General features: G+C 36.9%; 1 protein-coding gene across 1 annotated transcript in view; it reads left to right on the plus strand.

Annotated features, from left to right (window-relative positions):
- Positions 1-12,932, plus strand: part of EDNRA (endothelin receptor type A) — a 28,780-nt gene extending 15,848 nt beyond the window's left edge. The window contains exons 3-7 of the mRNA XM_082482345.1: positions 3,876-4,074; positions 7,914-8,066; positions 10,210-10,343; positions 10,746-10,854; positions 11,127-12,932. Of these exons, the coding sequence (XP_082338471.1) occupies positions 3,876-4,074; positions 7,914-8,066; positions 10,210-10,343; positions 10,746-10,854; positions 11,127-11,267 (736 nt within the window). The 3' untranslated portion in view covers positions 11,268-12,932. The remainder of the gene's footprint in view (positions 1-3,875; positions 4,075-7,913; positions 8,067-10,209; positions 10,344-10,745; positions 10,855-11,126) is intronic.
- Positions 12,933-16,573: the final 3,641 nt, after the last annotated feature.

The following is a 16,573-nucleotide window of genomic DNA, read 5'->3' on the forward strand; positions in this document are numbered from 1 at the left end:
TAGGATCTGTCCTGACACTAATCTTGACAGTGACTGCTTCTTATGTCCTTGATCAAGTGTCTTATCTTTTCTATATTGCTTTTCCCTCTTATAAAGGGCTGATGATACTTGCAGAACCGAAATATGTTATACTAGTGGCCCATTTGAATAAATAATTTTCTAATGCATTTAAAAGGAATAAGGAAACAAAAGCACCTACTATAAGACAACAGGCATAGGGGACTGATAGTCCACAGACAACCTATAGCCCATGATTTAATTTTCATATGCTCCTTGATTTCATTTCGTAAGGCCCACAGTACTTTTTTTTTTTTTTTTTTTTTTAATTCTGATTAGATACCACTATGGTACAATTCATCCAAACTGTTGCAAAAACTAACGTGGGCCACAGCAAAAACCACAACCATGCTGCACTAACGAGACCAATGCTGAAAGGCTAACTAGAGTTCTAGAATTATTCTTTACCAAAGAATGATGAAAAGCATCAGAAATGATTCAGAGGCCTTACAGATCTCAATTTGTTGCTTATCAAAAACAATGCTTAAGAAGCCACTTAAATATAATATCCACGTACTGAAATACAGATGATGTATCAGATATCCATGGAGTCTTTAGCTTAGCAAAGAAAGATATAATAAGAACCTATAGAACAAAGTTTCAGCCAGACAAATTCCAAATGAACATAAGTATACATTTTTAAAAACGAGGGTGATAACTACAAGAAGAAACCACCAGGGAAAGGTGAAGGTGTCCTGCTTTTAATGTTCTCAGATCAAGAGGTGATGTCCTTCTGAAAGACATGCTTTAAGCAAGTTATAACTAGAGAGGAGTACAAAATATTTAATTGTATGTATGTATGCTTCATGATGAAATGATCCCTTGTCTTTAAATACCACGCATCTCTAAACCTAAGTAGCAGCAGGGACTGCAAAGTCCATGAAAAGCAAGTTGGAATAAATAGCTAAGAATGGGAGAAGAGGGAGGAGAAGAAAAACAGAGAAGAGAGAGCAACAATATACTAAAGTTGACAGCACATGCATGAGCAGTAGAAAATGAAAAGGGGAGAGAGAAGAGGAGCCACCACAACATTAAACAGAGAAAAGGAAATGACCTGGATAATAACTGAATATTTTAGACAAGGTTGGCGGCAAAAGAAAAACAAACAGAAAAAAGTAAGACAAAACACACGCACACAGATTTTAGATTGGGGAGTTAAATGTAATGCATGATGCATGTATTTTATGTCAGTTTCCTAGCAGACATCCTGTATGTTCCATGTATGAGGGAAATAAACCCTGCAGTATTTTTCCACTACTAATTATGGGAGGTTTGTGGCTAGACAAAGATCCTGTATATTACATAAGTCACAGAACACCCACTTCAGAAATTATACTACCACTATTTTTCAAAACACTCTTACAGCAGTGAGTAAAGAAACCAAGTAATAACAGGTTAATATGTATTCAGTAAATTCTTATGCTTTAGCTGAAACCATTCATAAAATTCTTCAGCCAATAATTCCTTATCTTTCAGAAATTAAAAATCCATTACTACCCAGTACACTCAAAGCATCCTAACCCGGAGTTCTCAACTACTCTTTTCCTCAAATCCTTGTTATCCCGGAGCCTTCAATCCCATGCCAAAATTCAGTATTTCTTCCAATCACCTCCCAACCATCCCACCCTAATCCTCCAATCAACAGCTTTCTCATCTAAATTCCCCTGTTCTTTCCTTCCCTTGCCAAAGCTCACTCATCCCTGCAACTCAGACCCTATATACTTACAAATTGTATCCTCCTGGTCTGCTGAGGGCATCTCCTTTCCCCATACCTTTCCTCTTCTTTGTGCCTGCTGGTATGCCCTTTTGTACTCCAGTTAGCTGCTGTCATCAGCTAAAAACACCATCCCATTTGTTTTTCTCTGAAAAGCTTAACCTTGGCTCATGCCTTGGAAAGGTGTTAAGAATAGAGGTGGCAGCTGCACATATCCAAATGTGTCTGCCAGGACTCAAGGGGCCAGAAGATGAAGGCATGTCTGCGGAAGAAAAGAATACTTGCCATAATCAGGACAGTAAAATGACACAGCCCCTTACAATTTATAATCAGCTTCAGTGACTTCTTATTCTGACATTTTTTAAAGCAGATGAACAACCTTTCTTGACTTTTTTTCTCCTTAACTAAAGAAGACTATTTCATCACGGGGTGCCATGATATATGCCTGTACCACTGTAATTCCAAATGAGAAGGTGCTATTATTTTGGGGCAGTAAAATAAGCAGTTTAGAAACTGTTACATTACCAATGACAGAAAGCTCTCCAGCATGCATTTCAGATTATTATAAGATCAAAAATAATATTTGTTCTTTCTGTAATTTTTAGATAGCACTGTCTTTGCTGAATTCTTGGAAATGCTAAAAGTAACACGTTTGCTGCAGTTATTGCTAGACAACAGTTAAGCTTCTACTGAAAATTTTATTTACAGATGTTTGTACTCTGTATTGTATGTTTATCAGTCTTCTCCAAGTAATTTTTGAACCTTTTGACCAGAGTTGACAGAGAGGTTGAGGTCTAAAAGCTAATACATTTCTACAAGTTCCTTGAAAACCAGGAGGCAAGCAGAGGAGAAAGACCATCTCAGCTCCCCAACTGGGGGAGAGGCTGCAGCCTGGTAACAAGAATCCTCCAGCACTGGAGGGGCAGAGAAGGTAAAAAGAGGAAGAGGAAAAGGCAGACATGCATGGGCTTTATTTGAAACTTCTTTAAGAGTTCCCACCTTTTACCAAGATTACAGTTATGAGACGCATACACATAGGAAAGTAGGTTTCAATAATTTCACTTTTTACAGAGAAATTTGCTATCTAAAGGATAAAGTAGTGGGAAAATATGTTGGCTTTGGCATGTACAGACTTCTTAGCCATGCACTTCAGTTTCTCATCAGAAAGATGATGCAGAGGCTGAGATAACTGCCAGACAGTCCTAACTAGCACTCAGTTCTGTAGCAAATACAGAACATGCTGATAAAACCAGTATTTTAACATTGAATAGTGTAAATAGAACAAAAGCATTTTCATTTAATGAAGAGTATTTTCACAGTATTTCATTGCACAGAAGCTGGCAACTTCACTTTATATAGCACTGCTGTCACAGCTGAGGTAGCTGGAGATAGCTGTTTTGTATCTATTAGAATGGCTTGTGTGCCTGGAAGCTTTTTTTCTTCTGTTATGTCAGTTGATCTAGTGTAAGACATAGTCTGTTCTCACAAACCTTGCCTACTTTAATTAGAAATCATTAATGTAGTCCACACAGCAGAATTCCATGCAATCCTGTGCATAAGCAGAACAGCTGCAGCCAGCTCTCTGCTATCCATCCCTTGATGTGTCCTAGGTGGCTCTCTACAACTATCTGAAAGGATGTTGCAGACAGGTGGGAGTCGACCTGTTCTGTCAAGTAACAGGTGATAGAACAAGAGGAAATGGCTTCAAGTTGCGCCAAGGGAAGTTTAGATTGGATATTAGGAAGAATTTCTTTACTGAAAGGCATCAGGCATTGGAATGCGTTACCCAGGGCAGTGGTGGAGTCTCCATCCCTGGAGGTATTTAAGGGTCATGTAGATATAGTGCTTAGGGTCATGGTTTAGTGGTGGGCTTGTCAGTGTTAGGTTAATGATTGGACTAGATGATCTTACAGGTCTTTTCCAATCTAGGAGATTCTGTGATTCTGTGATAGCTGGCAGAGCCCCTGGAACAGGCAGAAAAAAACCAAGAAATACAAGTCTAAGACGTCAGCGTTAGGATTTTACTTAATATATAAAATTGAACCAAGATCTTTGAATTTAAGGAAGAAACTTAAGGTTGGAAACTAATGTCTGTCTCTTTCAGGTATAGAGCAGTTGCCTCCTGGAGCCGTGTTCAGGGAATTGGAATCCCTATGATTACTGCTATTGAAATTTTCTCCATTTGGCTTCTGTCATTCATACTGGCTATTCCAGAAGCAATTGGTTTTGCTGTGGTACCTTTCAGATACAAGGATGAAGGTTATGTTACCTGCATGCTCAATCCTACAAATAATTTTATGTTGGTAAGTAACATCCTTTCTTTTCTTTTAGGAATCCACAGTATATGCGTTAGACAATTAAGATACTAGAGTATAACGTGCTTTATTCATCCATTAAAATGCAAAATGTATTCTAATGTATATTGGTGCAAACAGGATCCTTCATTTACAGTGACCTGTCTCTACTTTCAGACAGAGATACTAAATGGGACTTTACAACATTTTAATTTCTTCACTACTGAAGATTCTTTATACAGAGATTTGCAATTCCAGCCTTCTTAAAGTACAATGAAGGGAGATATGAGGGTAGCCAGAGCCTTGGAAGGTATTGTTTTCCTAGGTATAACACCTTGGAGCTTGTAACTGTCAAAACCCATGTTTTACCATGATTAGTCATCATTTTGCATGCAGTAGCCAGCTCTTTTGGCAGATAAAGAAAAGGGTGGGGCCATGTTCTAACATAACTTTTCCTGTTCTATATGCACTTACAAAGTCAAACAGAGAATAATCCCTTCATTTACAAGAAATCCTGACTACAAAGCTGACAGACTCACATCTCCAACCTAGGTAGCTTGGGCACTGTTAGCTGTCATCTAGATACAGCAACTCAAGATCAAGAGAAGTGCCCGAGACACACCAGGCTGCTTTGGCACGTTTCGTAGTCCTCATCTTCCGTGCTACTGCAGGTTGACATTTGCCAATACCCGCATTAGCTTGTTCAAAGCAAGTCAGGTGAGTAGTCACTACAGAATTAATATATCTTTACTGCATATGGGAGTAGTGATCTTTTACCTGGCCTTACACTCGGAAAGTAGAATCTTAATTTTTTCTTTGTGAACCCAAAGAAAGGCCAGCCACCATTCACCCAGTAATAAAAAAAAAGGGTAATATTCTGCTTTGTCTTAGATGACAGTGCAAGGTCTCAGAGATAGTGCAACATCTTAAGTCTTGAGGGAAACTCCAGAATAGAATTTTTTTTTCCAGAATAGAATTTTTCATGACAGAGTGCAAGTTTCTCTTTTTTGAATGTCTGGCACTTCTCCTTTTATTGGATCAGAACACAGCTTGGGCTAGAATTGGGAAGGATAGGGCAAAATGGAGCTAGGAAATTAAGAAAAATGTGGATGATTAGTATTTTTCAGAGGAACATCCCCAACTTTGGTAGGGTTACACAGACTGCAGGGGTGGCAGAAAGAGCAAGAGACAATTGCAAGAGATGAAAAAAGGAATTCCGTAATGGAAATAATTAATGCAGGTGAAGACAGAGTAGAATTCCCCAGGACTTACTATATCTTTGTTTCTAAACTCTACAGACTATGTGACTGTAGATACTGTAGTTATAGGAATATGATGTATGAAATGCACACTGCAGCAAATTTCCCTTTTGTAATAGCTGTTTTTCTCCACACATGTGCCTAGACAATCTTCACTTCCCCTTTCCCCAAGAAAAAGAATAGTTTTCTCTTCCCTCTTTTCAAAAACACTACAGTTCAGGTCTTCCATAGGCATGCTAACTTTATTAGATTATTGGTCTGTTCTTAATGTGGTAAGTAGAACAGCTTGCTTTGTTTTATTAGCAGGAATTAGTATCTTTTACTTGCTTGGCATAATCCAAAAGCTCCAAATCTCCCCATGCCAGTTTGATTTTCAAGGAAACAAACCAGCATTTATGTACAAGTTAAGAGTTAATGTTGGACATGTCAGTCAAAATGGAGAGTGTTGTATTTCAATGTGTTGCAAGTACAAGCTTGAGATTAAAATGGAAATACCATTTTAACCTTAACTATAGTATTTACTACCACAAACACCACAATAAGCAATTACTAAATTTTCAGACGAATTTATTATTAACTTTTGTTTTAATAGGAGCTTTATTCATGTTTAAAGCTATCCTTGAAAGATTCATGCTAGACCATGATTCCCAAGAGGCTGAGTGCACTAGGAAACTTGTTTAAAATGCACGTTTCCTGTAGAAAAACAGTTCCATGTGGGCTTTCAAGACAAACAAAAGAATGTCTGCTTCTCTTAAATCAACCCAATTTTGTGCTTTGATGTAAGTTTTGTGAAACTCAGATTCCACAATTAATCATTTACAGACATTTTTGTGTAGGTTTTATAGCTTCACAAAGCCAGGTTCTCAAACAGAATTGATGCATTGGTCAGGGTTGTGACACAGAACTCTTGTGTATGTGTTTTCTTGACTGATAGGCAATGCTCATGAAAACTGGTAGACTGATATGAGGAAGTTTTCCCTGTAAACATAGCACGGATTCGGAGTACACATTTTGTTGTGCTGCCCAGCAAATATGATTATAGTCTGTCTTGGAGGAATTTACCATGGAAAAGATAATTGTCTCCATGTATTTGTAATCCTTTTCTCTGCAGAAGGAGTGGTAATTAGATTTCCCCTCAGTACAATCTCTTTAAATATGAAGCATATTGTTTTCTACTGGCAGATGCTCAGTTCCCAGTGGGGGAATTTCTGCCCCCAAGGGAAGTGCAACTATGCAGCAGAGTGTAGCCCCTCCTCACGCAGGGATGATGATGAGGAAACAAACTAATCAACACAATTCAAAATGTTCTGTGCGGTGGGGTTGTGGCCTAGATACCAGCAACATATTCTAAATTAGCAAGCTCTGAAAGCAGCTAACTGTTGGGACAGAGAAAAAAAATTAAAAGCATTCCCGTTTTCTCAGTAAATCAACTTTCTAGTGTAACTAAAGCAGATTTAAAAATTAACATTATTAAATACTAGTCTATTAATTGCATCCATTTTTTCATCTTTCGAAGTCTAGCACCGTTCAGTTTTAAATGTAAACAAGATGTCAAAAGTTTGACTTTTTCAAACAGGATTCATATAATCCTCAGTTATTAGCATTTTGACATTTGGTGTGGGAACTGTGATGTTACAAGAGCACATCCGCTAGGAATAAACAAGCTAGGGGAAAGACTATGAGAAAGAAGGTTCCCTTTTACACTCATCCATCTCAGTGACTAATAACATAGAGACAGGAAGTATTTAAAATGTCATATTTCAGTGCACGCTTTTGGCTGAGCTTAAAAGTTAAAAACTAAGATACAACATTGTCTCAAGTCTGAAAGTATAATCATCTACAAAAAAGAGTAATTTTAATTGTTTTGTCAAATGTAGTGTTTCCTATAATACATAAATGTATTAAATCACAGTTTAAATCACAGCTAAGGCTTAAAATTACACAGCAAAGTACTGCTACTCTATCAAGTCCCTCAGTGTTCTGTCACAAAGGCAAATGGTATGAATGTCAAGCAAAGGGTTAAAAGTAACTGTACCACTTGAAAGCATCCATCCTAAGCTTTGCATGTATCAGACAAACACTTATGAAGTGGCTCCTATCTGCCCAGTGCATAAGCAAACCAACTACCAATCTTTTCACTGATAACAAAAGGTGATTAAACTTAGAAGACATTTTGAATTCTCCTTTTTTGGAATCAGGACAGAAGCTGTAGAGGTAAATGGCATTTCCTGAGACAGGCTTTTAGTAAGATTTGTTATCTCAAACTGACACTGTCTACATTTTGGCATGTCTTTTTCATGGATTCCAGTTTTCATGAATGAGTGTGAATGTTCAGAAAATACAAGCCAAAACAATTCATTCCAATCCAAGACAGATTGCAACAAAGGTACAGGCAGGCCATCCATAAGGTGAAATAAGTAGGGTTTTTTGACGTTGGTCCAAAACAGATCAATAAGAAAGTTTACATAATTTGTGCACTTCACCAATAGACAGATACCATCATACCAACTGTCACGCTTTCCAAGACCTTTCTGTGGCACTTTCCATTGAATCAAGAAAATATCTTCTCTTTCTTTACCTTATCTACAGTTCTACAAAGACGCAAAGGATTGGTGGCTGTTTGGTTTCTATTTCTGCATGCCACTGGCGTGTACGGCCATCTTTTATACACTAATGACTTGTGAGATGTTAAACAGAAGAAACAGCAACTTGAGAATTGCTCTCAGTGAACACCTTAAGCAGGTAAATATTAGGAACACCAATGTTTGAAAATACTGTTCTTCTCTCTTTGGGTTATCTTAGAAATGTTCCAAAGTATACTTGAATACAGTAAATTACAGAACTAGAAAGGGAGAATGTTGATTATTTATGACATTAAGGTATTCATTTAAACCCAGAATACAAGACTAAAACATAGTATTAAGGAGCTATCGAAGACAGCATGCTCAGGAAACTAGCCAGTTTCTTAAGTATGTATGACAGTTGCGCTCTCCTGCTCTTTAACCTCAAATCACTACTGGCTAAATGCTTCAAAATTTAACTACAAAGATTTGCCAAACAAATGTTTCTTTTTATTCATAAAGATAAGCTCCATGGGTCCTCCCTACTTTTGGCACTCTTTGATATGCAACTTTAGTTTCATACAAAAAGCAACTGTAGAATAACCTGGTTTAGAATAGAGTGGATTTTTTTTTCAGGGTTATTGCACTGTTGCAGTACCAGTACTGTAGCTGCTTTGAAAAGAGCAACAAGAGAACTGTACAAACAAATGATCATAAAGGCACCCACAGACCGTCAGATCTCACTTTGCTGGTTTTGCAGCACGGACTGATGTTTAATTCCTAGCTGAAATTTTAAAAACAATCTGTAGCTTTCCCCCTGTGTTAACATCAGCCCCTCAAATTCCACTCTTTCTTTCAAATTCCACATTCACAGATGTGAATGCCTAAAGCAGTCCCCTCTGCATTGGAGTGAGTTCTCTCAGAGGTTCCTCCTCTGCTGGTTCATTCCAGATCAGGGCAGACCAGAAAATTCTCCCCTTGCATAGATCCTCCACTTTTTCCCCTTCTCAGGCCCCAGGGCCTGCAACACAGTCTGTCCCAGGGCCACACACAAGCTACTCCACCCATTAGAACTAGAATGGTATGTACAGGGTGGGGGAATCCACCCTCCAGTTTTCCCATCCTGACGTGCAGTGCCCAGCAGGCTACGTGGACTGGTTGCTGCAGGATGACTTTATACCACAATTTACAAATGCTTGTCTTTTTAACTATCACCTTGTGACCTCCTTCCTTCCTTCCTTCCCCACAGCTTTGTCCACATTAATGTCTGGTTATGATCCTTTTCATATTTTGATAAAAACTGCTGTTATAAGAAAGAAATAAGAAGTCATATTCAAAGCCTAACATGACTTCCTGTAATCACACATTTGACGTTAAGTTGTTTAATGACAAAGCCTTACAATGCTTGTTATTGTTACATTATAGTGGCAGTGTCAGAAATGGTATTCTTACCCCTTCATATGCTTACTATTGAATCCATGCCTACCAAACACCACTGGTATGCATTGTCAAAAATCCACTAAAACATCTGTAAATCTCTAGTGCCATATAAAATACCCATTACATTGAAATTATTTCCTGACTAAGTACTATGAGATTAAGCTGTAATACAGACATTTCTAAAATTTTGTTTGTAGAGGAGCTATTTACTTAAGAACATCAAGATCACGTAGCAAGGATCACATAGCAAAATTAATATACCGTGTAGTATCCCTTTATGTAACATGATGCATATTAAATATAAAATAATACGTCAGAGAGAATCTGACATCCTGACTAGGTACGTGGTTGAATGGAACTTTTATTGCCAATTGATCTAGGTGCCCTGTGTTTACATATTGCCCCACATCAAGGATTAGGTACAAGTGGTTTATCAAGCAGGTGTGATCCCAGTTTTCCTCACACATGAAAAAGTTTTCTTCCAGATTATGCATGTTTCTGAAGAAAGAGGTTTTTCTGAGGTATTGCCAGAAAACAAATCCAGTGTAGAGGAATAAGAAGGGCTGGGAAAGTAATCAGATTCAGGAAAGCCCAGCAGTGGATTTTCCTTGGCTAACATCTACAATGTCCTGGCAATGAACTGAGTGCTCCAGCTGCTCCTTTATCAGTGATGAGCAGGTTCTGTAGAGGATGGCCAGAATCAAGAACATGACAAGCCCCATAAAAAACAGTTCAGGGACATCAGGTAGTCTGGAAGCTGCACTTTGGGAATCCTTGCATACTTTGTCTAGATTATTTACTTTGCTGCCAACATCACTATGCTACAATCACCTACCAATAAGAATCAGGTACTCAGTCACAGCTATCTTTACTTCTTTTTCTAGCGTCGAGAAGTTGCAAAGACAGTTTTCTGTTTAGTAGTGATTTTTGCTCTTTGCTGGTTCCCTCTCCATTTGAGCCGAATTTTGAAGAAAATGGTATACAATGAAAGAGACCCCGGCAGATGTGAACTCCTCAGGTACTTCATTTTCTATGTCAATCAATCATTTATACTGAAAATATATAATGCTGCACACATGGAGTTTATGTGAAAAATGTGATTGTGCATGCAGCTGTGGTGTTAGAAGAGCAAACAGTTTATTTTATAACTTTTCAGCTGCATCCATTTTCAGGGGTTTCAGCTTTAATGGGGTAGCATAATTTTAATAAATGTTGTCTGTCACCATTGCAATCACTTTCCTTTGGCTTTTGTGAACTTCTGTGAGACAGGTTATTATAGACATGGTATGAGATTAGATTGAGAGAGTTAGGTAAGAGAGAATTAGTTTATGTGACAGAAGAGTTTGTAACCACAAAGACTACTGATGCTTCTACAGTATATGAACTGTTTAAATGTTTTGCTTTCTCTTTTGTTGCCTAGTTTCTTGCTGCCATTAGATTATATCAGCATCAACCTGGCAACCATGAATTCTTGTATAAACCCAATAGCTCTGTATTTTGTGAGCAAGAAGTTTAAAAACTGTTTCCAGGTAAGATCTTCTTGATAAGATTTTATGTCCAGTTAATGAACTGTATTAAACCACTTATTTATTATCTATTTTTAGCAGCTGTAAGAAGAGGCATGCAAAGGAAGGAAAGATTATAAATTGTCTAGTTTACCCATAGCTCACATAGCATACATACCAAACTGAAAGTGGCACTATCCACTTTAGGTGAAATGCTAAACAAGTAAATAAATTTGACATAGTCCTCATATATAAGCATGTTAACTATGGTGTCGGTTATTATTTTTAATTTTCAGTCATGTCTTTGCTGTTGCTGCTCCCAATCTAAGAGTCTAGTGACTTCACTGCCCATGAATGGAACAAGCATTCAGTGGAAAAATCAAGAACTAAACAATCACAATACGGATCGAAGCAGCCATAAAGACAGCATAAACTGAAAATTAAGGACTCTGATACCACTTCGGCATCAAACAGGAAAAAAAAGTCACAACAAAGCTATTTCAACAGGAAGCCCAGTGACTGTTCCATAATCAATTCAGACATGTGCACACTTGTACCTAATTCTAGAGGTGACCGAGTAGATTGACTGACTATAACTGTGATGTTCTGTGAACTGAGATCCACTGGATGGTAATTCTGTCTCTGAAAATTATATTGATGTGACTATGACAGCAAAAAACTGACTTGAACTACACAGGTGGTTTGCTCTTCTGAACCAAGCAGGAACTGTCCAGTGTCTGTGACTGGTACAATACAATCTTTTTACCTGATTGTCACCTAGAATTAATCATTCTGGAATTTTTCAGAAGATATCAAAATGGAATCTGTCTGTGACTTTATTTTCTCTCTGCCCATTTGTCTTATAACTTTTATTTGTGTGGTGGATATATTCCATGCACCAGTATGTTTTGCATGTTGTTGTTGATTTTTTTCAGGTTTATGTTGGAAAAATATTTTGGTCCACACTAGTATTTTATTTACTTATGTTACAATGGGTCAGGACATTAGCTGGGCAGTTCACATTTGTAGCACTTCAGTACTCAGAAATAGGAAGAGACCATTTAAAGTAGCATCAACATTTGGCACTTAAGCACAGATTAATACCAAAAAAGAGGTATTGTAATACAGTACTATACTGTGTTATTTATTCTAATGCTCTGTACAAAATAAACATAATAAACATAATCTATATCAGCAAAAAGAATGAAAGATGCCCACAGAGGGGGCACCTTACAATGTGTTTTTAATTAACCTGTAATGTTAATTCTTAAACTATACAAACCTATTAATCTATTTAGACTGTAGCTGCATTAAATCTAAGTTGAAATGAGGGTCAGTCGAACACAGTCAAACATTATTAAAGCTGTCCAAAGAGTTCGGAGAATATGGTTATTATCATAGCAACTATGCACAACACTACTTACAGATTGTGAACATGAGGTTATAGTCATAATGAGTGCAGAACTATGGAAGTCCAAAACAGGTGGATATGCACAAGGATATTTTGTGCCTTATGCTTACAGAGTTCTTTGTCTTACTTTCACAACATTCAAAGATTTTAATGGGGTTTGACAGTTTATTACAATTGTTAACCATACAAACGCTATGAATAACATATAGAAAATATTGCTTACATACATGTAAACTGGTGATTTACTTATTATTTCCATCCATTATGGTTACATGGCAAGAGATTCCTTGTTTGGCTATAAAAATTTTTAATAGGTAGCCTTTCATTAAGTAGTGGAATTAAATAGTGTGGTATCATACATAATACGCCTCATGCACAAATCTGCTAGGAAATTTATAGCATATGTTGTGCCAGGCTAAGCAACAGTAATTAAAGTTCCACAAGTTTTTAAACATCCGTTATATTTCAAGTGAAAGATATAATCCTGTATATTTTTATTTACGAGGTCAAAATGCTAGTGCCTACAGTGACTTCTGCTGCACAAGTTTCCCAAATGTTTACATTCACACAAATCTTCTAAAGTATATTAAAAAAAAAGTTCTTTAAATTGGTTTATGTATTTTTGTGTGCTTTTGTCTCTCTGACGTATATGCGTGTATAAATACATACAAATTTATGTTCATATGTTATAAACCTAAATACAGTCTTCTGACAGTGCTCTGTAGTAGTGCCTAAGAGCATGGTATTGAATGAGACTTGGCTGAATTTTATTCAAAAATTTCATCCTCAAACTGTATCAAAAATCATAGTAAATGAGTAACAATGCTTTCCTTTGAGAAGGTTGAATTACTGAGTCTCTTTACATCCTGACACCTTCACTGGTCCTTTGACAGAATTTATTGAGCAGATGATAAAGGTAAACAAAAAACAGACATGAGGAATGGATTTAATTGCCCCTTTTTTATTTCAAGACATGAAAAAGCTTTGTGTGCATTCCCCTCTTCTGTTACTTATCTGATGGTTAGATGAACCAAAAAAATCATACTATATCAGCAAATCAATAATCTGATTGTTCAGAGACCATCTTTTCTACCTGTCTACGTAAGACAGTGAGCAGTAGAGACAATCCAGGCCAGAAACTTTAGAACTCTACCAAACTTCTACCAAAAAAAAAGCATCTACCTGCAAAAGTTTCAGACCCTGAAATAGACCTTTTTTAAGCTTTACCAGCACTGATACCAACCACAAGTCATGAAAACAGCTTTCCTTCCAGCATTAACACTTCAAGCATCCATTGCTTTCAAACCAATAGTTGGCGCTCTTAGGTATATGCACATGCACACACAAAGCATACTTGCACACACAAAGCATACTTTAAGCCAATTCAGCCTAGGTAGAAAAAACATCTTCCTACTCCCCAAAGAGCTGATTGACCTTAACAGCAGCATTATAAAATACAAAACTTTTTAACTAAATAAAAAAAGATGGTAAAGTATCTAACAGATGCGAGAGGTGGTTTTTAGAATGCTTTAGAATTATTTTTGGAAGCTTACTTGGGGATCAAAGCCTGCAAAAACTAATTGATGATCCTCATTCCACCTCCTCCAATCAGTGGAAGGACAGAGAGAGCCTAAATAACAGTGACAAGTGAGGTCTCAGGAGGTCTCATACTCTTTTTTGCCATGCATGCTCTTTTGTATTTTCACTGGCCACTCCTGCTTCCACTCACAAACCAATCATAAGGACAAAGGGTGTTATGATGTGGCAATTATGGTGAGGGGGGAACTGTTTCTGTAAAACTTTCCAAGGTACTTACTTTTTAAATTCTCTCCTTCCCACTGATAATGGCAAATATTCCTCCTAGCATTGTATCTACCCTCAATTCTGAAAAAGCTACCTTTCCAAAAGAACCAACAAAAGTCTTCCATAATTCTGAAATTCCACCATATTTAATTTTAACCTTTCATTTTCCTGCCAAGTTCTGCAAAAAGGTGCTCTGGCATGTCTCTTTGTGCATCAAACCAGTGTAGATTTAGTTGGGATTTTCCTCTGCTGTTGTACAGAAGTTGCTTTCTCTTTTATATCAGAACAACTTACCACAAGTATCCTTCCATCCTACTCTTATTTTATAGATGTTTTTCTGCCTGCTGTTTGCATTCCTCTTAGCTGAACCAAGTCTAGCTTTTCTCTTCAGCTGACATGAGCTCTACTCCACGAGTTTCAGATTAATTTCTTACACTTTTTGTAACATCTGTTCATTATAATCAAAATCCATTTAACTATCACAATCATCTTTTTTGTGGACTTCACAATTCCCAACTCTTTTCAGTCCAGTCACAGTAAAATTTCATTGACTGTTTCCTCTTATATACAGTCTCACATTTCAACTTCACTTTGCAGAGTTTTCTTTAATTTTAGAATCCAGTTATTCTCCATGTTTTCAATATGAATTTTTTAACTACTTCACTAAACATTTCCTCTTTGGTATATTTTATACTTATTTGCTTCAAAGATACAGCATACATAGGTTGTTTTGTTTTGTTTTGTTTTTTTTAACATATGAAACTGTGCTTCAGACCTGACCTAGCCAGCTCCTGTGCTTTGGAAAAAAGTGCCTGTGTAGTAGTTCATCATAAATGTCACCTGATAGAACTATTAGCTTGGTTCTGTGAAAGGAAGCTTATGCAACCCTCAAGTCTGAATACGTTTATTTTTGCTTTTAATACAGTCAGTTTCAGGTATTTACCTATCTGTTTCTCCATCTTTCAAAAATAACTATGAAGCCCCTGCCCAATTTCAATAAATTTTACAGAACAGAATTATCATCATTATGAAGTTATGGAGAATTTCACAAAAACTGCAGGATGGATGGAAGAACAAGATCCTATTTGTGCTCTATGCAGAAAATTGATGAAATGACTTTATATGTACTCAACAAATTCACATGATAAGAGAGACGTTATGAACATTACAGATGCAGAAAAAGCTTTGATCAGAGCTTGCAACTTGTAAGACATCTGAGAATTAAACCACAACACACAAATTCTTGGAAATAAGTATTTGTAAGTTCCATTGCTTGCGGAATTACTTGCTATTTTGCTTTTTCTCTCTCATCATTTACATATTTACCACAATCTTGTTAGTATATCATTTGATTCTGTGAAGCCTTACGGGTTTCAATTTGTGAGAAGACACGGTACAAATTCAAATTCTGCTGCATTTGTATGAACAGATTTCTGCTCAAATGTCCCTGAGGCAAAGCATGCATTTTCATTAGAAGAAACACACTTGGACTGCATGCTAACATTGCCTTGCAACATTTCTTCCAGACAATCAGCCGTGGAAAGCTTGGCTCAGCAAAGTATTCCTAATTTACACTCTTCACCTTTTCAAAGACTAAATAAAGGCAATTATCTCCGAAATCAGAGTAAGAGAAGACACATTCAAAGTTTACAGAACAGAAACAATTCCCCAGTTGCACAGGTAAAAAAAAAGCCAATCAAACCCAGGCATGTTTAAAATGCGGCTCTAAAAGTAACACAGCTTATCACTAGTCCAAGTGTGGGAAAGGAAGATAAGAACTAACTAAAAAAAAAAATGTAGGTCATCTCCAGCTTCTCTAAAGGAAGATGAAATTAATTGACCTCTAGTATCTCATCTAGAATCAGCTTTTTCCCTGTACAGATACCACTGCTTCTGAAATTAACTGTTGCTTGAGTCAGTTTTGCAGTCTCATTAGTTTTTATTACAATAAAGCTCAACAACAACTGATAAGAAAAAATAATTTATTCCATTCTTAAGCAGCACTCTGCCCACATTTCTCTGAATAACTGAGTATCTGAAAACTGATCTGAAATCAATTATTTGGAAATACTTTGTGCATCTCAGAATAAAGCCTTTACTTTAATCTCTTGCTGTCTTAGTCCTTGGGAGTAAAAAGACTGAGTCTACAAGTTACTGAATCAAGTATCCAAAATGATTAATGAGAAGCATTTCTAAGCCATCCAAGAGAACATGCATTCTGCTATATATTTTAAACATAGGGGAAGATTAGAAATCAATCATTACTAGACACCACTGTGCCATCTGTAGCCACACTTCATATTTATTGAAATCTCTGTGTCTAAGTTTTTGTGTCTTTTCCCCTCCAAACTTTTTGTACAGTGGCCTCCTTGGTATTGCCTCTGAATAAAGTATAAATTTGGATTAGCTTTCTTTCAACTATCTACACAATATTAATAAAGCATACATCTCTGGATACATGGTATATTGCAATACAGAAGCACAATTAAACCACACTACCAGAAAAGTAAAAAAAATTCAGCATCAAGT

This window comes from Vanellus vanellus, assembly GCF_965231255.1.
Source record: "Vanellus vanellus genome assembly, chromosome: 4".
NCBI lineage: Eukaryota > Metazoa > Chordata > Aves > Charadriiformes > Charadriidae > Vanellus > Vanellus vanellus.